This window comes from Scylla paramamosain, chromosome 39 (assembly GCF_035594125.1).
Source record: "Scylla paramamosain isolate STU-SP2022 chromosome 39, ASM3559412v1, whole genome shotgun sequence".
Lineage (NCBI taxonomy): Eukaryota > Metazoa > Arthropoda > Malacostraca > Decapoda > Portunidae > Scylla > Scylla paramamosain.
Genome location: NC_087189.1, coordinates 7,418,649 through 7,443,791, shown reverse-complemented (window position 1 = coordinate 7,443,791; position 25,143 = coordinate 7,418,649). Strand labels below are relative to the sequence as shown.

Sequence of the window (25,143 nt, the reverse complement as noted above, 5' to 3'; positions counted from 1 at the left end):
GTGAGCTGTTTTGCATTAGTGTAGAAGACCCATAGCATCCTGCCAAGGACCTTTTCCCTCATGATTGAAATAGTTATTGAAGGTGTCTCGGATGTTCCTGGATGTTTCAATGCAGACTCTGGCAACAGCTTGCAGTCCTTCAAGCCCATCATGTGGATGACTACACCACTGACCTTGCTGCATCATAGTTTTTTTTCATCCTCTCAGTCAAGTAGCTCAATGGGGGAGTATGTTTCCTGAGCTGTTTCTCTTAGGAAATTATGCAGTGCTACAGTTGTGAGCACAATAACCCTGACATTTTTAGGAGAGGTGTTTATGGCATGTTCGAAAACTTGGAATTTAGCAGCCAGTATACCGAAAGCATTTTCACAGGTTTGTCTTGCCCTAGATAGATAATAATAGAAAATCTGTTGTTCTGGTGTCTGACTGTGCCCAGGATATGGTTTCATTAAATTTTGTTTCAGAGGAAAAGCCTCATCCCCAACAATGACGTATGGACTGAGTCTATTAGTGAGAAGAGTATTGTGTGGTGAAGGTATGTTGATGTCATTTCTTTCAATGCCATCGTTCAAGGTGCACTTGTTCCATACTCCACCATCACTAGCACTACCACAGGGACCTACATCAACATAAAGAAAATTATAGTTAACATCAACAAGAGCCATTACTATAATGGCTATAAATTACCTTTGTAATCATAATATTCTGACCCCGTGTTGTGTGGCTTTGCAATTAGTACATGTTTCCCATTTTGAGCACCAAGACACATGGGAAAATTCCATTGAGTAAAAAATTCACTGGCAAGGCAGCTTCACATATTTGGACCTCAACACATGATAGATAGCATGGGAAGCTTCTGGGATGATCTGTGTTATCAAGGGATGGATTGATCTGGAACTGGCAGGCCAATGATGACTGTGTTTCTCCTGAAAGAAAGAAGGAACTTAACTTAAAGTATGACTCCTAATAAGTACACACAACAGAATTGTCTGTTTAGGTTTGGTCAGGTAAGTTTAGTTTAAGTTTGGTTAGGTTACGTTATTTAATTGCTGGGGCAATAGGAAAAGTTTTCTCCAAAACTTTTCCACCATTTAATAACCTAACTTTACATTAACCTAACCTAATTAGGTAAGTAATATACTATTTTATGGGCACAACATAAGAAAATGATTTAACTCGATTAAATTTAATCTTACTGTCAACAGTTAAAACAGTTAGGTTAGGTTAGGTTATATTGCAATTCCTGAGGAGGGGTCCAGGGGGGCGCAACCCCTCAACTTAGTTGGTTTAGGTTTGGTTTGTTAAATTACTACCAATCAAAGCCCTTAACATCTCCATAAAATTGTTAGGTTAGGTTAGTTTGGTTTAGTTTAGTTTAGTTTAGTTTAGTTTAGGTTAGGGTAGGTTAGGCTAACCTATACTATTACATTCAATAGGGGTCTGGAACAAATTTATTAGTGGGATGAATTTATTATGAAGGCGGTCCCTAATAAGTCCCCGGTATAATTACAGTTTCCCCCAATAAACCGCATGTAAGTATGAAGGGTCTCACGGTCTAGATCACACTGCTAGAAGCATTTCTAACCCCATATTACCTTTTCGCAAACGAATAATAAGGTTACGTTTGAATAGGTTAGGTTAGGTTAGGTTAAGTAAGGTTTAGGTTAGGTTAGGATAGGTTAGGTAGGATGGGTTAGGTTAGGATAGGTTAGGTTAGGATAGGTAAAGTTAGGTAAGGTTAGGTTAGGATATGTTAGGTTAGGTTAGGTTAGGATAAGTAAGGTTAGGTAAGGTAAGGTTAGGTTAGGATAGGATAGGTTAGGATAGGTAAGGTTAGGTAAGGTTAGGTAAGGTTAGGTTAGGTTACCTTAGCTTTCTGGTTGTTTGAATATACTAATGGTGGGATTTCAAGGGGGGCACAGCCCCCTGGTTATAATAGGTTTTTGGTTTGCTGCATTAGGAAATTTCCTTGACTTCTAGGGAAATTCCCCTACATTTTCAAAGTCTATATATCACTCGTATGTGCCCCCCCGCCAAAAAAAAAAAAAAAAAAAAAAAAAACTGGTTCCCCACAGGCCCCCAAGCTTGCTGGAGGGGTTGGGGGGGGGGGTGTGGGTAGAGACTGGGGATATTGGGTGAAACTGCAAATTTACCAAGTGGCCTACTATTTTTAGTGGTTATGAACCTAGACCAGTGGTTCTTAACCTTTTTCAATGCATGCAATGTATGCATTGTATGCTTTCAAATCAGCAGCCACTTCTTGCATCCCCTGAATTGCTGGAAAAAAAAAGCTAAAATTCAAAGCTGATGTGCTGTGTATTAATATAATTACAAAACCGCTTTTTTTTTTTTACCTTTTAATTAATCTTCATTCATTCACAAAGCTTACCGAACACTGTTGTAGCAAAAAGAATTATTATTATTTTTTGCTGAAGAAAATAACGCATATATATAAAACTATATTTTGCTTTAATTATCCATAGGCATCCTCGCACCCCTGGTTAAGAACCAATGACTTAGACAAATGACAGATGTTACTTACCTGATGCTAAGTACCGCAGTGTTAGTGTAAGGCGTTCGCCAGGTGTCACTGCATCCCTCATATGTGTATCCTCCTTTTGTATAAGTGGAGTCACATGCTGTAGCAGCTCATGGGAAGGCATATCCATTGTCTCATGGTCTACAAGTCTTCCAGGCTAAGCTCGGGCAGAAGAGTGGTACATACTCCTTGTTTCCCGTCTTTTTAGCCACAAGCGCATACACAAACATTTCCTCTTACGTTTCTTCTTCATGTAACACAAAAGAACAACCACTGTTTCCAGATCATAGTCAATGGAGGATGATTCTGACTCAAGATGATTATTGAAGAAAGGCATCTTGTTAGTTTGTTTATGTTACTGTAAGTAAAGCGTATGTACCTCACGTCATTATTCCTCGGCATTTATAAGTGAAATGTTCAATAGTTTTCTATTTGCATGAAAATGTGTAATATGTGTAAGTATCAGTATTCAATGCTATATTAAGCACCGAAGCCAATGCTCACTTGTTGGTAGTGTGGGGTTAACCTGCTAGTGGCCTGCGGGCATCACTCACGGCCAAGTCGCGCTCAGACAAAGACGGGCAGGATGGTGACCGAGGTAAATACTTTAATTTTGTAGTAAAAACTGATTGTCATAGTGCCAAGTCAATTGCATGTATTGTTAATGAATATTGTAATATGTTGAAAGTGTTTAATATCCGTGTATAATGTTATTTTGTAAGAAATTGAGACCGAGAACTTGTTCGCAGTTCTTACGGTCATGCCTACCTCATCAATAAACGTGTCAGGGAGAACTGCCTTTCCTCGACCCTACGATGATGGGTGTGATCAGTAAAACAGATCACCTGAGAGCCAATTGATGCCCAGCCGGTGCGGCTACAGTTTACGTCTTCATGCTCCGGCGGCTCCTCCCACGTGTGAAATGAGAGCACCCAGCCGGTTTAGCCGCTAGAATGTTGCGGCTGTATTGCCAGCCATTGCCGAACACAGAAAGGAGCAACCCTCTTACCGCCTAAGTGACATCTTGCTGCTAGGAAAAGCTACTGGAAAAATGCAGTTGTGCAGTAGTGATGGTGTTTGGGATCATCAAGAGCCACAGGTGGGTCAGGATAATTCTTGAGCGCCGAAAATTGTTTACATCAAGGCTTTACAACGTGATCATATTTACCTTAATTCAAAGACTGAATTAATGTCTTACACTCTGTCTCTCCTCCAGATATATATAAATGAAGTAAATATTTTCAAAAAATATGTAAATTACTAATAAACGGCAGCTTTTGCTATGCCTTTTAATATTTGAAATCAAGTAACTTTATTCTAAAACCGAATTATGGTACAGCAACCGAAGCAATAATGTATTCAAAATTTTGTTCGTGGAGGAAAAAAAGGCTGGCAGGGTAGGAGGCCAGCCAGCCTTTATTTCTTTATTTGGCACCATCATTTTTTTTTTCACTTGAGAAAAAATGCCCGGCAAGTAATTGACTATATAGTAACCTTACCCCATAACTCACTCATTAGTTGCAATAGACATCGTGTCTCAGTATCAATCAAGACAGCACTGAGAATGTATTGTTTGACCGCTGCTGTTCTCCCGCGTGCCTAGCAATTATTCATGTCTACCTTGCATTATCGTGTGTGACATTCATACCTCATGAATGGGAAGCCCCTTGATTAGGATACAAGGGTCAGTGTGATTCAGTGCCACAAATTAGGCATTCAAACGAAGGATATAGTTAAAGAAACCGGTGTGAGTGAACGAAGTTTCGCCGCTTGGTTGCTAAGTTCCAGAGCATCCTCCAGTGCTTGTGTACCTACTCCTGCTAAGAGTACTGGGAGACCAACGAAAATTAATGAAACTTCGCTCAGAGTTCTGAAGTGGTGCATGGGTGTCACTCCCACCCTTACGGCAAGGAAACTTATGGAGGAAAAACCTCAGCTACTTGGTGATGTGACCGTTAGAACTGTGTCTGGCGTGCTCCACAAGCGACTCAGTTACAAAAAAAGTGGCGGCACGTCGATAACCTGCTTTAAATGAACACCAAAGGAAAACTCGTAAGGTATTTGCTAAGAGATATTTGGAGTGGCCATTAGAAAAGTGGAGCAGCGTCCTTTGGACTGACGAATCTTTATTCATAGTGAGTGACACAAAGGGAAAGAGGGTGTGGATGAGGAAGGATGTCAACAGGGATGACCCCAAGTTTTCCGCCTTCACAGTAAAACATCCTCCATCCTTTATGGTATGGGATGCTTTCGGGTATGGGGGTAAGGGGCCATTAGTGGTGCTTCAGAAGAATGTCATGGCAAACCAGCAAGTTTATTTTAACATCTTGGAAGAACATTTGGGAGAGTGTTTTGCTAATAGTGGTGCTGAGATTCTCCAGCATGACGGGGCCCCAGCACACAGAGCACACTCCATCAAAAAACAGGCTTCAGGATAATGAGGCTGAGTATATTCCTGACTGGCCAAGCAACAGTCCAGACCTAAACCATATAGAGAACTTGTGGAGTATTTTGAAAAGGAAGCTGAGGGAAAGAGACACCTCTATGGTAGAGAAATTAGAGGTTGAGTTGTGTGCCGCTTGGGAAAAGATTCCCGCCTCTGCTCTTCAGCATCTGGCCGACTCAGTTCCAATACGTCTAAGCAAGATCAGGAGGACTGGTTTTTCCTCAAATAACTAGCCAGATGTTTGTGAGTATTACATGGTTTTATTGTTATGTTGTTCTTAACTTTGTGAACCATCTTGGGGGTTGGAGAGGCAGCGAAAATTTGCACGGTTATTATGAAGGTAGGAAATACCGACCCGGCCAGCCAATTTTTTCCTCCACTGTATATATATATATATATATATATATATATATATATATATATATATATATATATATATATATATATATAGGTTATCTCTCTCTCTATCCATCTATTTATCTATCTATCTATCTATTTGTCTATCTATCTATCTATCTATCTATCTATCTATCTATATATATATATATATATATATATATATATATATATATATATATATATAGAGAGAGAGAGAGAGAGAGAGAGAGAGAGAGAGAGAGAGAGAGAGAGAGAGAGAGAGAGAGATGCACAGATAAACACCCAATGGGCACGGCACGTGAATTCGATGTGGATTATTCATGGATTTCTGGTGAAATCTTGAGTACGCAAGTATTCACTAAATTTCCACGTCTTTTCCACATGGATAACTGGTTACCAGATTCACGTGAATAACTGGAAAAAGAAATCACGTGATTTCTTTAGTAATTTTATACACGCATAAATCTGGTACTTGAATTCACGTGATAATACATTACTAAAAATGGCATTCTGGGCGTTAATTATATGCTTTTGTTAACATTAAATTTAAAATAAAATAGTAAAAATAAGGTCAGTCCAGAACATTATACATCCACCTTGATTAATTTTAGTTGTTATATTTCATCTGTAGCCTACTAATGATAATCCATATATTCGCAACCTTCATACATATATATAGGCTACAAAATTTTGAGCTGCCCGCTAAATCAAATAGTCTACCCGGCCGCCAGGCAATGCACCATGCAGTCACTGAAACACGGAGATTAAATTGAGTATTCATCTCTTTCTCTCTCTCTCTCTCTCTCTCTCTCTCTCTCTCTCTCTCTCTCTCTCTCTGATGTATTTATTTTCTTTACATCAATAAATTATTTTAATTTTAATTTGAATTTTTCTCTATTGTTGTCCGTAAATGCTGGCAAACCACAAAGTAATCATATTATGTATTATGAAATAGATTTCAGGGTAGCATTGTTGGAATATATTAAGGAATTATCACCATAGTAAGCTAAAATAATAGGGCGAGGGAGTTTGCGCAACGCGCTGCTCGGATGGTCTGCCTTGTACGTGCCAGGCTGCCAGCCTCGGCCGTTGGCGCGAAAACTGTGGGAAAGACAGGGACAGTTCAGGAAGTCTCAGGCTGTTTTGGAGCCTTTCGTGGCTGTGCTAGCAAATAGCAGGTATGTAGTGATGTATTCAAGTGTGAGGATTACCTGTGGGCAAAGTGTAGGATGTCAGTGGAGTGTACAAGGAAAGGGAGAGCGTGATTGGAGAGAGTGTTGGACAAGAATTTTTAGGCGGCAGTGAATCTAGTCCTAGAGTGTTTCTTCATCTGCTCTAGGGGCTATGTTTGTTGCAGCGGCTGTGCGAGAAGACGCCTGTCTGCCCTACGGTAGTGATAGGTGTGCTCGTCACCTCTTATCCAGAGATGACCCTACCGGGGTGGAGTGGAGTGGGGTGGGGCCTGAGTGGAGTGGTTCTTACCTGGTTGGGCTCCTGAGGGAACCCCACAATGGCTAGCACGCCAGCCCGGAAATTTTTTAAAAGAACAGAGGACTATAAACTGAAGAAATGGCTGGAAAGTGTGCTATACACCCAAAGTATGTACAAACATCAAGGGATAGTCGGGTGCACATAACCTAACGCCACATATCACTCGCCTACCTGGCCGTCTTGCCACGGTTTTGGGGTAATGAACAACGCTTATTTATATTTGAATACATGGCCGAAGATCTTTTGTCATTAAGACACCCATTTATTAAACAGGTCTAACACCTCTACACTCGAGAACCCCGTAAAGTAAGATAAATATTAATTCAATTAATGCAATATCTTACCTTGTAATGGGGATAGAGACCCGGCGGGGACACTTATAGAAACCTTAACCATAATGTAAGACTCCAGTAAGGCAAACAAGGCCGTAGGTAAGGTAATCTTTTGGTGTAGCTAAAGTAAAATATTACCACTAAAACTAATGAATCCTAATCTAAAACATTCTAAAATAACCTATCCTACCTAACTTAACCTAAATTACAGGGCGAAGGCAATTTTTTTTTCATTTCCCCACCTAACCTAACCTAAAATAACCTAACCAAACCAAACCAAACCTAACCCACTAACCTAACCTGATTCGAAGTATTGGGGTGGTGGTGAGGGGCAAGTATTTTTTTTACGAACCAAAAAATTGCCAATTTATAAATAGCACATCGAAATCTATAAAAAGAAAGTAGTTTTGTAGTGCTGGGAAATTAATTATGTATATTTCTATTTTTTTTCCTAGGCTAAGGCCCATGTAATGTGCGGGGGTGACCAGAATCTCAGTACCATGTGACTAACCCCCCCCCCCCTTCCCCTCCTCTCCTCAGTGTCCTTTTGTCCTTGCTTTCCCCCCCCTCTCTCAGCGTCACTGTGTTGACCACTTCTATAACAAATTTACCCCGTGAATAAACGTAATTTCTCCTGCTTGGCCAGGTTATAGAGGCGAATTTTTCACCTAATCCCAGAGAATGGGGAGCCCTTAATACGATAAAATTAGTTCTATAATGGTAAGGTCTTAAACCAGCTCAAACAAATCCCAGATAATTACGCCGCGCCAATGAGGTTGACGAATCTGATAAATCTTCTCTGCTTCGCCTGCCTTGTTACCACTGTTGCTACGCAAGCCGGGAAAAGATACCAGACTTTGACTAATTCCCCAATTGATTTCAAAAGTCCATTGAATTAAACTTCTTAAAGTAGCAACTATAAAGTAAACAGTAACTTAATTATTCATATTTTTCATCCCTGAACTCACAACCTAGTCGCTCCCCCCCTACTAAAAACAAAATTATAACTTAATAAATTTCCCCATTGGAAACCTTTATCCTTAGTTTCCCGCCGATTCCCTCACAAGCAAAGCCAGTCTCTCTCGGATTCTCCTCAGGTGAGCATGCGGTCTGATAATCTCCCCCTCCATTCCTGTAATATTAAGTAAGTGTTTATTTAACAATAATTTTACTAAAGCCAGTCTCTCTCGGATTCTCCTCAGACCCTCTTGGATTCCCCTCAGATATTCCTGTTGATAAACTATTTCTGAGTGGATAGATATTCGCATTTTTTCGTTCTTTTTTGTTGGTTTTCTCCACGGGACTAGTGAAACCACCTGGTTCGAGATCACCGTGTGAGACTGTCCTCAGGTCTATACATACTTTTTGGGTATATATTTGTTATTCATTTATTTATTCTCTGGTCTCCCCCACAACTCAGTAGTCGCGAAAATATCTCCATCGTAGTTTTTATGTAATTGAAGAATACGCTACCATTTATTTTGTATTTCTGAATTGCTTTCTTTTTATTATTATTATTTCGGATTATTCCATTATTTATTAAAAATCATAAAAGTGTCAGTATTTGTATTTCTCTTAATCCAGTGATAGGATTTGTAATTATCGTGTGCCACAAGGGAACATCACACCCCTTAGAGGGCACTAAACTGGTGAGCAGCGGTGGCATTTATTTCGCGACTAACCGAAAGAGGTGGAGACTGGAAATAAGTGTAAATGTTGAAGGTGATGATGATGCCAAGCGAGACATTCAAAGGAGGGCGTGCACGTGCATGGTGGTGAGCAGGTGATGATTGGAGAGACACAGAACGTTCAGGATGGAGGAGGAGGAGGAGCAGGAGTCTTTGTGTATAGGAAGGAGAAAGAAGGAGGATAGGAGTAATAAGTAATAATGCAAGGAGAATGGAGGAGGAGGAGGAGCAGGAGTCTTTGTGTATAGGAAGGAGAAAGAAGGAGGATAGGAGTAATAAGTAATAATGCAAGGAGAAAGGAGGTGGAGGAGGAGTAATGAATAACAATGATTAAGAGGAAAACCAGAGGAGGAGAAATAGTAATGAACTATGATTTTTTTTTTCTTGAGTAATGACAAAACATGCACATGAGCTTCTGGCCACCTGGGTCAGAAAAAGACAATTAAAAAGGCCGAAGAATTGTTTTACTGGTGTAATCTCAAGTTTGGCGTAACCCAGTACGTAAAGAATTGCCTTACCTGTCAAAGATTTAAAACCTCTCCAGGGTTACAGCAGCCTTATCAGGAATTACCTTCAGTAGAGAAGCCCTTAGATAGGATAGGTATAGACCTGACGGATATGATTGCAGGCAGTGGTGGCTACCGATATGTGTTGACTATCGTAGATCACTTTAGCCGATTTGTGAAGTTCTATCCACTCAAAAACAAACTATCAGAGGGAATTGTAGAGGCGCTGCAGCACTACATTACCGACTTCGGGACTCCTCACTCCATCGTCCTGGACAACGGGGGCGAGTTCACCTCCCAGATCTTCCAACAATTCTGCCAGCAACACCTCATCACCCTCTGTTACACCACTCCCTACCACCCTCAAGGGAACGCCATCACCGAACGACTCCATTGCACGCTCAAATCCATCTTGGCTTCCATGTGCCGAGGTTACCCGCTACGGTGGCCTCGCCTACTCCCTGCGTGTCAGGCCACTATGAATGCCGCCGTCCATACCAGTATCGCCCAACAACCTTTCTTCGCGTTTTTCTCCCGGCATGCGCCCCGAGTGGTGGGTGCCAGGCTACCCGCAGTTGATGGTGACGAGCAAGACGTGGATGTGGTCCGCCGGCTGATCCGGGAAACACACGAGAAAATGACTCGGAAATACCGTAATGCGGCCAACAGGAAACGCAAGGAGCAGAAGGTAGACATTGGGGCGTTGGTGTGGGTGAAGCGAGAAACTACAGAGTCAGGAGTGTGTAAGAAACTGTGTGTTCGTTGGGACGGCCCATATAAGGTGGTGGAAGTTTTAAGAGGAGGCGGTGGTTATGTGGTGAAAGACCCTTTCTCGGGAAAGATGGTGCAAAGAGCGGCAGAAAAGATCAAACAGTTTCACAGTGAGGAAGAGTACGTAGTTGCAGCTCAAGACACAGTGTTCCAACCTGATATAGAAACTGAAGTGTTACCGCCTAGAGTGCGTAACCGTCCCAGACGCTATATTGAGGAATGTTAATGTCGCTGGAAAGACGGTATAGAAAAGAGCAGAGTGCTTGGGGTAAATAGAGTCCCCCCCCTTACTTTTGCATGGTCTGGCTGGACTGGTTGTAATGAATCGTGGTATGACGGGTATGGGTACTATGTGAGAGGTGATGTAAGAATTTGAGAAGGAATAAGGAACCACTTTAATTCGCAGACTACTACTGCACTCGACAATCCGTTCGGGCCATTCTGTGGTGGATTACTTCAGGACGTGGCGAGCGCTTCGCGTAATCATCTATAGTATCTCGTGGTATGAGTGAATATGTGGATGAGTAAATGACTGTCCGAGTGGAAGGAACCGAGTACTGGGGTGGCCGAATCTCGTTTCAGAGAGTGACGGAGTGACTTAAGGTTAAGTCCTCACACCACAGGAGGTCAAGAGGCTGGTTGGGGTGGAATTTCTTTTCTTTTTCCTTGAGATGAGAGAAAGAGCCGAGTTATGTCTCCAAGGGACATTGTGGTGATATGGCCCACAAGCCATTGTATGGGAGAGAATGTCAGAGTTATTTCCCGACAGAGATCACGTGCAGTTCGTCAGCCTGGCTTGGTTATGTGGTGGTGAGGGGAGTTTCTAATTACTCGGATGTGAAGGTGTTATGTTATTTTATTTTTTTTTGGTAAGGAGAAAAGAGAGAGGTGAAAAATTCTAGAACGGATGAAAGGCTCGTGTAGTGCTGGGAAATTAATTATGTATATTTCTATTTTTTTTCCTAGGCTAAGGCCCATGTAATGTGCGGGGGTGACCAGAATCTCAGTACCATGTGACTAACCCCCCCCCCCCTTCCCCTCCTCTCCTCAGTGTCCTTTTGTCCTTGCTTTCCCCCCCCTCTCTCAGCGTCACTGTGTTGACCACTTCTATAACAAATTTACCCCGTGAATAAACGTAATTTCTCCTGCTTGGCCAGGTTATAGAGGCGAATTTTTCACCTAATCCCAGAGAATGGGGAGCCCTTAATACGATAAAATTAGTTCTATAATGGTAAGGTCTTAAACCAGCTCAAACAAATCCCAGATAATTACGCCGCGCCAATGAGGTTGACGAATCTGATAAATCTCTGCTTCGCCTGCCTTGTTACCACTGTTGCTACGCAAGCCGGGAAGAGATACCAGACTTTGACTAATTCCCCAATTGATTTCAAAAGTCCATTGAATTAAACTTCTTAAAGTAACAACTATAAAGTAAACAGTAACTTAATTATTCATATTTTTCATCCCTGAACTCACAACCTAGTCGCTCCCCCCCTACTAAAAACAAAATTATAACTTAATAAATTTCCCCATTGGAAACCTTTATCCTTAGTTTCCCGCCGATTCCCTCACAAGCAAAGCCAGTCTCTCTCGGATTCTCCTCAGGTGAGCATGCGGTCTGATAATCTCCCCCTCCATTCCTGTAATATTAAGTAAGTGTTTATTTAACAATAATTTTACTAAAGCCAGTCTCTCTCGGATTCTCCTCAGACCCTCTTGGATTCCCCTCAGATATTCCTGTTGATAAACTATTTCTGAGTGGATAGATATTCGCATTTTTTCGTTCTTTTTTGTTGGTTTTCTCCACGGGACTAGTGAAACCACCTGGTTCGAGATCACCGTGTGAGACTGTCCTCAGGTCTATACATACTTTTTGGGTATATATTTGTTATTCATTTATTTATTCTCTGGTCTCCCCCACAACTCAGTAGTCGCGAAAATATCTCCATCGTAGTTTTTATGTAATTGAAGAATACGCTACCATTTATTTTGTATTTCTGAATTGCTTTCTTTTTATTATTATTATTTCGGATTATTCCATTATTTATTAAAAATCATAAAAGTGTCAGTATTTGTATTTCTCTTAATCCAGTGATAGGATTTGTAATTATCGTCTGCCACAAGGGAACATCACACCCCTTAGAGGGCACTAAAGTTTCAACCCGAAAATCCTAATCTGACCTCTGCTATAATAATTCTGCAAAATATTTTAGGCCAAGTATATACAAAGTTTAGATGATTGCCTTAATTATTGTTCACTAACCAAACCCAAGATTTCCTAAGCTAACCTAACCTAACCTTTCCAGAAATTACCTGCCAAAATGGAAGGAAGGGTTTGCCACCCCCTTCCTTGTTCAAGTAGTCATTATGGGTAAAAGTGTAGAGTCCTTTCTCGGCGTTATTACTGGTTTGTTTTTTTCCTCGTTTTCCCAGCACCAACAAACTTTAAGACGTGGCGGGAAGGCGGAGTTTTAGGGTGGAGGAAGCCACATAGGGCAAATTTGGCAAGACCCAAAAAGTCTACTGTGAAAACTATAACATTTTTAGAGAAATTCCCCAAACAAGGAAAATCCCTATCTAGGGAAAATCCTCGATCATACAATGGTGGCAACGCTATGAGCCTAGAGTACCCCATGAGGGGACTGCGCTCCCAGCGACCCACCCTACCTAACGGAGGGGCTGTGCCCCCCTCGATCCACCCTACCTATTGGGGGGCTGCGCTCCCATCGACCCCCCCTACTTTTGTTTTGTAAAGTAAACATGGAATTCAAAACATATCCGGAGCTACGCCCCCTTCCCCCCGAACCCCCTTGCCTATCTGGGGTACTGCGCCCCCTCGACCCCCTACCATTTGGTGGCTTCATGCCCCCTCGTCCCCCCTCTACCTAACCTAACCGATAGTCGTTTGGCCATGCAACTTAAGGACTTGGGTTTAACTTGACCTAACTGAGTCATTTTGGTGCGTAACCTAGGGACTCTCAAGTTAAACTTAACGTAACATTAACTGATACCTTGCCTTAACCTACCATCACCAAGTACATGTAATGCATGGTAATGTTGTGATATAGCTAAAGTAGAATGTAACCGTAATTACGAAATAGAGTACTCCAAGATGTTAGAATAGGCAACGTTAAGTAAAAAAAAAGGTAAAGTGGGTGCATTCGCAGTGGCTGCGCGTGGCTGCGGCACTCATCTCCATCCCATTAGCCCTTGGAGCCTGTGGTGGGTAAGAACCCGTTATCTCGGGACACATGGCTGCAGGGAATGACATCCGGGTTTCCACAGTTTACCTTCCCCAGGTTTCCCCAGGTACCCGTTTATCGACCAACCCGAAAGGGATGGATGAACAGCTGGGTGGGCTGTACACCGACTGCCCAGGCCGGGATCGAACCCGAAAACTGGGCCCGCAGATTTGTAGCCAGGCATGCTGACCACTGCACCACGGAGGCACTACATTATTGGGAAACTTCCATAGATGATGGTTTTCCTTTTGGGGAGCCTTTAAAATTTTTTTTTTTTTTTATTTACCATAGACTTTTTGAGTCTTGCCAAATTTGCCCTTTTTGGCTTCCCACACCCTAAAACCTCACTTTCCTGCCAGGTCCCCAAGTTTGCTGGTGCTGGCAAAAACAGAATCAATGAAGCATGGCAGACGCAGAAGCGGCACAATAAGGCGAAAGGTATTTCACTTTATGTTAGAGGGTACCTAGGTGGCACTTCTCCCCACTTTCTGTTTCTGTTTTACGGGTGTGTGAAGGCTTGTGCCCGATCGGTTAGAAAAACAAACCAGTAAATACGTCGGGAGAGAACTCGGCACAATTACCATGAGGGTTTTGATCCCTTCACTTCTCACTTGTGTGGTTATTAGTGATCTATGATGCGTTATTAATAATAAAATACAGAAATACACCTTATAGTACTACTAACATGATATACTGTTATGAATTTAGTGACAACGAAAATGTATATAGCTATGTATTTTTCTTTAACTGGGATGCATTATGCTAAAAATGCAGTGTTTGCAATTTCTTTATGGCATTTCTGCCAGAAACATCACTGGTATTATTTCTACTTCCCCATATGCATACTAAGCCTGTTAATATAGCTGCAGTAGTTTTCATGTGTGTAGTGGTAAAACCACTTTTGTCTGTAAATTATCAGTTACTGAATAGTAACTAGTTTTGAAGAGGTCAGATAGAATGTTTTCAAACTTAGGAAATTAATTTTACTAGGATGTGATGTGAAATTTGCACAGACAGACCATTAGTAACAATTAATTTCAGGAAGAGCGTATCCTGCTACTGTATGGGCTGGATCAACCTCAACTTGTAACTGGTGGTAGCTACTCCATCCATTAATTCTTTCCCTCTGTTGAGACAACTTAAAGTGAGTATGTATATATAATGTCTTATTGAATGTTCTATCTATGCATGATGTACTGCTTCAAATTTACTTTACGGACCTTTAAAGTCTGACTGATCACCTATATCACTGTCATACTGAAACTCTCTTCAGAAGGCAATTTTTTGCTACTTTGTGTTGTGTGTAATCATTGAGCTCGTTTGTGTTGTAGTATGTAATCTTTAAGCTACTCTGTGTTTTGTGTAAACTGCAGAACTACTTTAATTTGTTTTTGTGTACTCTAAACTAATATATTTCATTTGTTATCTTTCAGAGTACTAAACCACTACTCTAACTCTCCTATTTTTCCCTGACTTTTGATCACAGTCTCTTCTCAATTAATTATGTCTTACCATAAAAGATACAGGCAGATACAACGTGAGCTCAAGGAACTGTTGGTTAGTAGTAGTGAAGAGGAAGCTGACTGGGTTCATCAAAACACCAAAATTCCCAAACTTTACCATAATAACTCTGACCCATCTTTAAGCTTTTCTGACCAGGACAGTTGTGAAAGTACATCCTTATCCCCCTTGATAGTAACTGCACCAGAAGAATTAAGCACAGATGATGAGAGTCACCACCATATATCTGATTTGGCACTTGAAGAAGGATTAGCTTTATGGGCATCAAAAAATAACATTACACGCCAGGCAGCAAATGAATTATTGGAGCTGTTGAGGAATAATGGGCATAATCTACCTAAAGATTCACGCACTTTGATGGAAACTCCAAGGTATGTAGAGGTATTAGAAAAATGTGGAGGACACTATTATTATTTTGGGATTGGTTCATGTTTGCAAAATATATTGAAGACTCATCCAGCATTTGTAAAAGAAAATGATTCGGTTAAACTCAGTGTAAACATAGATGGTATTCCTTTACATAAATCAAGCAATGAACAGTTCTGGCCTATACTGATAAAGTTCAGCTGCTTTAAGCCAGCATTAGTTGCTCTGTATTGTGGAAAGACTAAACCAGATTCTATTGACAGTTTTTTGGAAGATTTTCTTCAAGAATATAAGCAACTTTCTGAAAATGGTTTAGTTTTTGAAGGGAAAAGACTGGCAGTAAGAATAGTTGCATTTATTTGTGATGCACCTGCACGCTCATTTATCAAATGCATAAAAGGGCACAATGGGTATTACTCATGTGAGAGATGTGAAATTAAAGGAACCTGGCAATCACATGTTCTTGTATTAGACTCTGCACAACCCTGTAATGAAAGATCTGATGAGAAATTCAATCAGGAACAGTACAGGGATTCTCATCAGTTAGGAAAAAGTCCTTTGATTCAGTATGGAATATCTTGCGTGAAAGGGTTTCCACTGGATTACATGCATATGATTTGCCTTGGTGTTACCAGAAGAATGCTACTTTTCCTCATAAGAGGTTCTAAGAAATGCAAACTCTCTCAGCTTCAAATAAGTTTAATTTCTTCTTCTTTAGAGAGTCTTTCCAACAAACTACCAAGTGAATTTGCTAGACAGCCACGATCACTAGCTGTAATTGATCGCTGGAAGGCCACCGAATTTAGACAGTATATATTATACACAAGTATTGTTGTCCTGAAAGATGTTGTTCCTGATATTATATACAAAAACAGTCTTTTCCTTACTGTGTCCTTATCAGTTTTATTGAATTCCAATGATGAAATACGAAATTCTTACTTACCATATGCAAGAGAATTACTTAAGTGTTTTGTACAACAGTGTCGAGATATATATGGTCAAAGTTTTATTGTATATAATGTTCATAATCTTCTTCACTTGGTAGATGATGTAGAGAATTACCAGTGTTCCCTTAATGACATTTGTGCTTTCCCATACGAGAATGAACTTCACAAAATAAAGCAGTTAGTGAGGTCATCAAACAATCCAGTTTCTCAAGTTTTCAAAAGACTTGCAGAAAAGAAAATGTTTAATGAATCAAAAGTGACAGTAGCTAATCACAGAATATATATATCTACAAAATACAAAAATAATTGTTTCATGTTAAAAAATGAAGATTTTGTGTTCCTTAGGAAACTAAAAAATGATGTCTACTATGAATGTGATGTTCTTCGTCAAAGCCGAACTGAAAATTTTTTTACTGAACCATGCAATTCTAAACTCATTAACATTGTGTTTATGAAAAATAAGAGTAATTTAAAAAAGAAAGTAATTCACTTAGAGCAGCTGCATAGAAAGGTGATAAAATTGCCATACAAAGATGGTGTTGTTTTAGTACCAGTTGTACATGACATTTCCAGTTAGGTGGGCAGTTGTACATGGTGTATTCTCATGACTGATATGTGTTTACTAAAGAGAAGTTAAGCAAAACGTTTCAGATCTGCAGGATTTTAGTCTTCATACACAAGTTGTATTTGTTATGTATCTCTCTTATGGCCATTGTTCTTTATCTCAAAACTGTTCATCTGCATCTTCACTCTCCTCTTCGTCTCCCTTGTGCCTTGTGTGCCAGTACAGCCCGGAGTGCTGCTCTTCGGCTTATGAAGAGGATTTTGTCAGGTTGAGACATGGGTAATTGTTTCTATACTACATTTAAAATATAGAAATTAGGTTTTTATTCTTGTCATATACCTATCTGAAGAGGTAAAACTGCCAACATGCCTAGCTTTTAAATATTGTATTATTCGTACTTGAATATCTTACTGCTGATGTTATTAATGAAACAAAATATGCAAAGCATGAACATAGCCCATTGATTAATTATATTTTATATTTAGAATGTGGAAACGAGCAGTTTGGTTGGAGGGTAAGAAAGAAGAAGAGGGTGTGGTGCCATCCAGCTGGGTATTAGAAGAGAACCAAACCTTGTTTTGGCCACAAGGAGTTAATGCTGAGAATGCCCTTCATAATCAGCAAGAACCAGACCCTGCATCATGGAGAAAGTTTATGTTGAAAAAAGTGAAGATCACTTCTGGTTGGTGTTTTACTATTATCTTGCTGTTATTGGATGACGTTCACTTTCATGTTTATTCACCTCAGAAATGCTCATTTTTGTTGCCTTTTACCTGTACCTGATTGAGATAAATGTCACAAAAATTTAGGGCTGGTAATGAAATGTTTGGCGCCTGAGATGGGCAGTGGTCGAGGTATGCAATATATATATATATATATATATATATATATATATATATATATATATATATATATATATATATATATATATATATATATATATATATATATATATATATATGGGTTATGAACAAGATGTACTCAGTACCGTAACTTTATTTTGCGCTACGTTACGCCACTCAGACTTGATGGCATCTTCAGGCTAATATAAGAGGTATTGGTGTGGAATCTTATATTATAATATTTCAAGTATTTTGGTGTAATTGTAAATTTAATATGTATTTTATTCTATTAGACTGAAGATGCCAGCAGTCTGAGTGGCGAAACTTAGTGCAAAATAAAGTTATGGTACTGAGTACGTCTTGTTCATAACCCAAGTATTTCAAGAAACTTCATCAATGCTATATATATATATATATATATATATATATATATATATATATATATATATATATATATATATATATATATATATATATATATATATATATATATATATATATTTTTTTTTTTTAATTTATTTTTTTCCCCCTCAGATAGTTTTCAAGAATGCGATACCTACCATCTGACATCTACGGTGGAGAGTTCTGAGAGCAACAGTGATCCTGATGAAGGTCTACTCATGAGAAAAAGGAGAAAACGTTGTAAGAAAAATCTGCCTGATGACTTTGTCAGCAGTGAAAACTTACATGGTAGGCATACCTGGTCATATTTGAAAACAATTTATGAAAGAAGAAAATCATAACAGTGAATACAACAGCAATACTATTGTTCATTAATAATTAGATTGACAAACTGAGAGAACTGAGAGGTGGGGGATAGCTGGGAAAACACAAAGTGGTTTGGTTAGCAAATTTCTTCAATCTCATTTTTGTCTACAAAGTGTCTGACTGTAAACATTTACAGGTGAAGGGTTTCCCCGGACTATTCACTGACTCCTTTTATTTGTCTTTGACAGCCCCCAACACCAAGCCCTTTCACAGTTTTTTTTTTTTTTTTTTCGTGTCTTTGTAATATGTAATGATTTTTCCACAGAAGCTGTCCACATGAAGCCAGCCTCACAGAAGCCACAGGTCACAACCTCTCAAGATAAGGTAGCTTCTGCTCCTTCACAGGTTGTACTTCCAACACCTCCTCCTAAGGTGTCTTTGGATATGCGGTCCACCAGAACCCATGGGATGGCAGTAAAGAGGATCCGTTAAACTATAGGCCAGTGTCATTAACAAGCGTAGTGGCCAAGATGTGAAAAAAAACAACAAAAAAAAACATATATATAAAGGACAGTTGGGTTAAATATTTAGAAAATTGAGAAACTGAAAATGGTTGTGGGAAACTACCTACTATGCCATGCAATATAAGGCTCCATCCACTCTAGCGGGCAGAAGCGAGTTGTTTGCCCGCCGACATTTTCTCCACTTTTGCAAAAGACGAGTGCCTCTTGTCATGCTGGTCGGGACTGTCACTATAGTAAGATAGGTGGTTGGGACTGTCACCTTGGTCATGGCTTCTTCTTCGGTAAGGTGTGTCATGATGTCTCCTGTCACCTTGGTCATGGCTTCTTCTTCGGTGAGGTGTGTCATGGTGTCTCCTGTCACCTTGGTCATGGCTTCCTCTTCGGTGAGGTGTGTCATGGTGTCTCCTGTCACCTTGGTCATGGCTTCCTCTTCGGTGAGGTGTGTCATGGTGGTCGGGACTGTCACCTTGGTCATGGCTTCTTCTTCGGTGAGGTGTGTCATGGTGTCTCCTGTCATGGTGGTCAAGATTGTCACCTCGATCATGGTTTCTTTTTTGGTAAGGCGTGTCATGATGTCTCCTGTCATGCTGGCCACTGCCATCACTGTTGTCAGATGACTTGGATGTCTTGCTGGATACCGAATCTTTTGTTGCACTGCACTCCATCATCCCATGGGTTCTGGTGGACCGCATATCCAAAGACACCTTAGGAGGAGGTGTTGGAAGTACAACCTGTGAAGGAGCAGAAGCTACCTTATCTTGAGAGGTTGTGACCTGTGGCTTCTGTGAGGCTGGCTTCATGTGGACAGCTTCTGTGGAAAAATCATTACATATTACAAAGACACGAAAAAAAAAAAACTGTGAAAGGGCTTGGTGTTGGGGGCTGTCAAAGACAAATAAAAGGAGTCAGTGAATAGTCCGGGGAAACCCTTCACCTGTAAATGTTTACAGTCAGACACTTTGTAGACAAAAATGAGATTGAAGAAATTTGCTAACCAAACCACTTTGTGTTTTCCCAGCTATCCCCCACCTCTCAGTTCTCTCAGTTTGTCAATCTAATTATTAATGAACAATAGTATTGCTGTTGTATTCACTGTTATGATTTTCTTCTTTCATAAATTGTTTTCAAATATGACCAGGTATGCCTACCATGTAAGTTTTCACTGCTGACAAAGTCATCAGGCAGATTTTTCTTACAACGTTTTCTCCTTTTTCTCATGAGTAGACCTTCATCAGGATCACTGTTGCTCTCAGAACTCTCCACCGTAGATGTCAGATGGTAGGTATCGCATTCTTGAAAACTATCTGAGGATGATGGAGTGCAGTGCAACAAAAGATTCGGTATCCAGCAAGACATCCAAGTCATCTGACAACAGTGATGGCAGTGGCCAGCATGACAGGAGACATCATGACACGCCTTACCAAAAAAGAAACCATGATCGAGGTGACAATCTTGACCACCATGACAGGAGACACCATGACACACCTCACCGAAGAAGAAGCCATGACCAAGGTGACAGTCCCGACCACCATGACACACCTCACCGAAGAGGAAGCCATGACCAAGGTGACAGGAGACACCATGACACACCTCACCGAAGAGGAAGCCATGACCAAGGTGACAGGAGACACCATGACACACCTCACCGAAGAAGAAGCCATGACCAAGGTGACAGGAGACATCATGACACACCTTACCGAAGAAGAAGCCATGACCAAGGTGACAGTCCCAACCACCTATCTTACTATAGTGACAGTCCCGACCAGCATGACAAGAGGCACCATGACACATCTTACCGAAGAAGAAGCCATGACCAAGGTGACAGTCCCGACCACCTATCTTACTATAGTGACAGTCCCGACCAGCATGACAAGAGGCACCATGACACACTTTACCGAAGAAGAAGCCATGACCAAGGTGACAGGAGACAGCTTGACACACCTGACCGAAGTGATAGCCCTGGCCAGCAGGAGAGGAGATATGAAAAACACTATCAAAATAGAAGTCATGACCACTATGACTGGGACAATAGACGTGATAGACACAACCAGAGAGACAACAAGAGCAGGTGTGACCCTTGTAATGACAATCAAAAGAATCACAAAGGTAGCCAGGAAGATGCTGAATCCAGCTTCCCTCTAACTAGTAAGTTCTAATCCTTATCACTATGAGGAATTGTATGTAGTGATTAGTACCCAAAATGACAAAGTTGAACATAACAATATTAAGTACATAGACCTAGTTGATATACCCTGGAACATTATTGCACTGTTATATTCATTACGTATTAGGCTCCGTCCACACTAGCGGGTAAATCCCTCCGGGCACACAGAAGCTTACGTCCACGTGGCAATGCCTGCCTGCCTAGGCCCCTTGAGCCCCAGTCAAGAGACGAGCACCCGTGCAGTCAGGCAGAGGATCTCTTTAATCTGATGAAGACTGCGGTATGACAACATGAGACCACTGATTCTAGCCGGAAGGAGGGGTAGACATGACCATCTGGTGTAGCCGTATGTACTTCCCTGGCAAACTGACAGCCATGGATCCAAAGCTCCCAATGTACCTTGTATGTCTGGCAGTGGTGTACTGCCAGGTGCAACGGGCTATGCCCGATGAAATTCCTCATCTTCTGTCACAGGCAGTTTACTCGTCTTTTGCAAAAGTGGAGAAAATGTCGGCGGGCAAACAACTCGCTTCTGCCCGCTAGAGTGGATGGAGCCTTATATTGCATGGCATAGTAGGTAGTTTCCCACAATCATTTTCAGTTTCTCAATTTTCTAAATATTTAACCCAACTGTCCTTTATATATATGTTTTTTTTTTTTTTTTTCACATCTTGGCCACTACGCTTGTTAATGACACTGGCCTATAGTTTAACGGATCCTCTTTACTGCCACCTTTAAAATTGGTTTGATGGTTGCCCTCTTCCAATCCACTGGTATTTTCCCGGCCCTGTGCCAGTGAGACATATCAAGTTACTCAATTTACCCGCTAATTGTTGTATGCACTCTTTTAGCACCCAATTTGATACCCCATTTGGCCCTCCTCACTTTCTTGCATCCAGTTCCTCCAATAGTTTTATAATTTCCTCTGTTAATGTTTGTACCCTTTCCAGTGCCCTTCCAGCCACTGACACTGTATCTATCTCAGCAAACTCCCTCTCCCTTGTGAACACACTTTAGAAACATTTATTTAATACTTCTACTACCTCATTAATATTACCAAACATTTCACCTTTCACTTTAACTTTCAGAATCTCATCTCTATTTTTCAGTTTCTTATTTAAAAACTCATAATCACTTATCTACAATATTTTTCTCAAACTTCTTTTTTTCCTGCCTTCTCATTTTGACATATTAATCTCTCTTCCTTTTGTACTCATTCCATAAATCTCCACTACTGTTCCTTGTCCATTTATGCTATGCCCACTCCTTAACTTGCATGGCTTCTGCACACTTTGTTATACCACTCTTCTCTTGATGTGTGTGTGTGTGTATTTTATTTTTCTTGTAATTGGGAAGTTATTTAGCATCCTCAGTTATGTATTATTTTTTCTTATAGAATTTCAGAAGCGAGTGTTACAACTTCTGCTGGACATCAGGAAAACTGTTTCGGATACGAGCACATGTGGTGGTAAACCAGCTGACACAGCTTGTACTCTTACAATCAAACGGAATAATTCCCTGGAAGAAGTGCAGAATCTAGAGGATGAATTGGTTAATCCCAGTTATTTCATGGAAGTGTGCAACCAGTGCGTCCGCATAGGTGGCTATAATAAGAGAGATATGGTCTCTAATTTGATGTGCAGGTTTATGACCAAAAACCTCATGTGTCAGTATAACATGCTTGGGCAGAGAGGCAAGTTGTCTTTTAGAAAAACAAAGTTATACAATGTGATTCAGGAGAGTGTGCTTAAAAAGTTCTCAGATTCAAATGTGACAGAAATACAAATGATAGTTGCAGCAAAATTGCGTAATGCTCCAAAATTGAAAAATGAAAATTAGCTGATGTAAAATGGTACTTACAATCAGTTAAGATCTGCAAGAATGTTAAAACAAACCAATCTTTGTCTCATGCATGACCTTGGTGAAGTAAAGTATTTTCATACCAAGATGAACTGCAATAGCGCAGTGAAAAATCTAGTCATACCCACTGCCACCAGGAGTCTAACCCGGGTCTCTTGAGTGAGAGCCAGACAGCAAGACCACTACACCACTGTGGTGTAGGGGTCTTGCTGCCTGGCTCTCACTCAAGAGACCCGGGTTCGACTTCTGGTGGCAGTGGGTATGACTAGATAAAGTATTTTCATTTTGTATGTTACTAAAAAAATGCTGGTAAATTTATCTCATGACTGATTGTACACAGATGACCTTATATATTGTAACTATGTGTACATTTCCCTTCCTCCCCCCTCTCTCTCTCTCTTAAAGAAGCTCTTTTTCTATCAGAATGACAAAATTTATTGATGTGTAAACAGTATAAGGGGGGATGTTAGAGAAGCTTAAGAATGAAAGAACCAGGACCGCCGAGAACCGAACCTCAGACAAGCTGTTCCCGCCACCACGCTAACCTGGTCCTGGTTCTTTCAACTTGTCGTTATGGGATTCAAGCTTAAGAATGGTTTTAAGATGTGGAGAGAGACTTACTGCTGTAAAATTTGAACCGATTGGGATATTACCTCATGATATTTATGTGAGATGATATTAATGATCTCAGATTATAAAAGCAAACTAGTATTATTAACAGTGATTTATTTTGTAATTTAGTAATAGATATAACATTTTAATTTATAATTTTGCTTTTGCCTACCACTTAGGTTCCCATGTATTTTTACGTAAATGAAAAAGTATGGAGCTACACAAGTATCAATTCACAAAATGCTTAATTTCATTGACAACTGTGGTCTGTATTGTTTTAAGCATATTGTGTACTTGTGGCAGGCCTGGTATTCTTTGCATATATTCCCCCTGGGGCTACATAGATACTAGAATGTAGCCCTCTCCATGTCGGCTGTGTGCCGTAAGAGGCGACTGATTCTGGCCCTGGGTGGGGATCTCTTTTACTAGCCCATAGCAGGTCTTTTTACCGCTTGACATATTTTCCCTTCTCATTTCCCTTTGCTTTCTGTCCATTTTCTTTTACGTTCTCTTACTTTTCCGAGTGGTGGGCTGACTCTTTGTCAGAGTGAGGGTTGGTGTCCTTTACTTCCCATAGCCATTTCTGTCTTTCTCTTGTTCTATATACCTCTACTGTTTAGGGTGACACTAGGCTGGGGATCTGCCCATTCTTCTCTACCTTTTATAGTCCCACTTGTGGCACATGCCCAGGGATAATGCTAGGCACAAGTGCCATGGGAACCCATTTATTGAGTCGTGGCCCGGGATGGCGGATGGTCACCCTCACAGTTCAAGGGTGGTTTCTGCTGTTCTGGACCATGGCATGGGGAGGTAATGCATAGGAGCAGGTGTCAGGCTATGGATGGATTGTGGCTAAACAAAGTTTTAATTTTTTGTATTACTGGGATCATCCATTTATATATTGCAGTTATTCTTCATTCAAGTCAGATATCTTGAAAGCCTTTATATATAAAAATGCAAGCACTAACTTTTTTTTTTTTCATAAAATATGGAAATTATTTTGGTTTTGATATTTTTACAAGGATGAAGATTATTAAATTTATGAAAAAGTGTAAGACTGAAGAATATATATATACACACTTTCTGTATTACTTGTATTTTTTACATGCCTACCTTGTATTCTGAAATTGCACAGTACTATGGTTGCATTCAACAAGTGTGAAGGCTGCATTATCGTGCTCTACCAGCCTGCCTGTCAACAATGTGCGGTCTCGTAAAGGATATGTTTCTGTTTATAATAGCCTATTCGACTATAGCTTACGTAAATGATACAGAAACATATACTGAGAGACTGGATGCACTGATGACATGCAGATTACCAGAGCACGATAATGCAGCCTTCAAACTTGTTGGAATCAACTACAAAAGCTCAGATAATTCACGGATAAATAAACACATGGATTATTCCACCAGATATTACCGTGTATTACACGTGAATTTGTACACGTGTATTCCACGTGTTCATTTTCACGTGAATTCGATTTTGCATTTTCCATCAAATATCCATGAGTAATCCACGTGCAGGATCCACGTGTATTCCACGTGAATTACGTGACATTTGCCCACTGGGCAGATAGAAAACTGTACAGCATATAATTTATCCAGATAAATGTGAGTGTCCTGTTTCTTATAGCCATCTAT

The 25,143-nt window shown here is 40.4% G+C and overlaps 2 protein-coding genes across 3 annotated transcripts; both read left to right on the top strand.

Moving 5' to 3' along the window:
* Nucleotides 1-6,380: 6,380 nt before the first annotated feature.
* On the top strand, nt 6,381-19,705 carry LOC135092142 (uncharacterized). Its single transcript, XM_063990397.1, has 4 exons — nt 6,381-6,541; nt 17,278-17,474; nt 18,169-18,324; nt 18,668-19,705. The coding sequence occupies exons 2-4, from the start codon at nt 17,279-17,281 to the stop codon at nt 18,832-18,834; spliced, it is 519 nt and encodes a 172-aa protein (XP_063846467.1). The 5' UTR covers nt 6,381-6,541; nt 17,278; the 3' UTR covers nt 18,835-19,705.
* Nucleotides 19,706-20,243: 538 nt separating this feature from the next.
* On the top strand, nt 20,244-24,590 carry LOC135092140 (uncharacterized). Of its 2 annotated transcripts, XR_010262767.1 has the most exons (3): nt 20,244-21,011; nt 21,199-21,603; nt 22,427-24,590. XR_010262767.1 is itself a non-coding variant. In XM_063990394.1 (2 exons), the coding sequence occupies exon 1, from the start codon at nt 20,244-20,246 to the stop codon at nt 21,006-21,008; it is 765 nt and encodes a 254-aa protein (XP_063846464.1). In that variant the 3' UTR covers nt 21,009-21,011; nt 22,427-24,590. The 2 variants fall into 2 exon arrangements, 1 of the variants encoding a protein (XP_063846464.1); XM_063990394.1 differs by lacking the exon at nt 21,199-21,603.
* The last annotated feature ends 553 nt before the right edge of the window (nt 24,591-25,143 follow it).

Coding starts and splice junctions, on each gene's coding strand:
- LOC135092140 (XM_063990394.1), top strand. CDS start 20,244: ATGGCAGTGGCCAGCATGACAGGAGACATCATGACACGCCTTACCAAA.
- LOC135092142 (XM_063990397.1), top strand. CDS start 17,279: ATGTGGAAACGAGCAGTTTGGTTGGAGGGTAAGAAAGAAGAAGAGGGT. Junction 17,475..18,168: donor AAAAGTGAAGATCACTTCTG/GTTGGTGTTTTA, acceptor TTTCCCCCTCAG/ATAGTTTTCAAGAATGCGAT. Junction 18,325..18,667: donor CAGCAGTGAAAACTTACATG/GTAGGCATACCT, acceptor ATTTTTCCACAG/AAGCTGTCCACATGAAGCCA.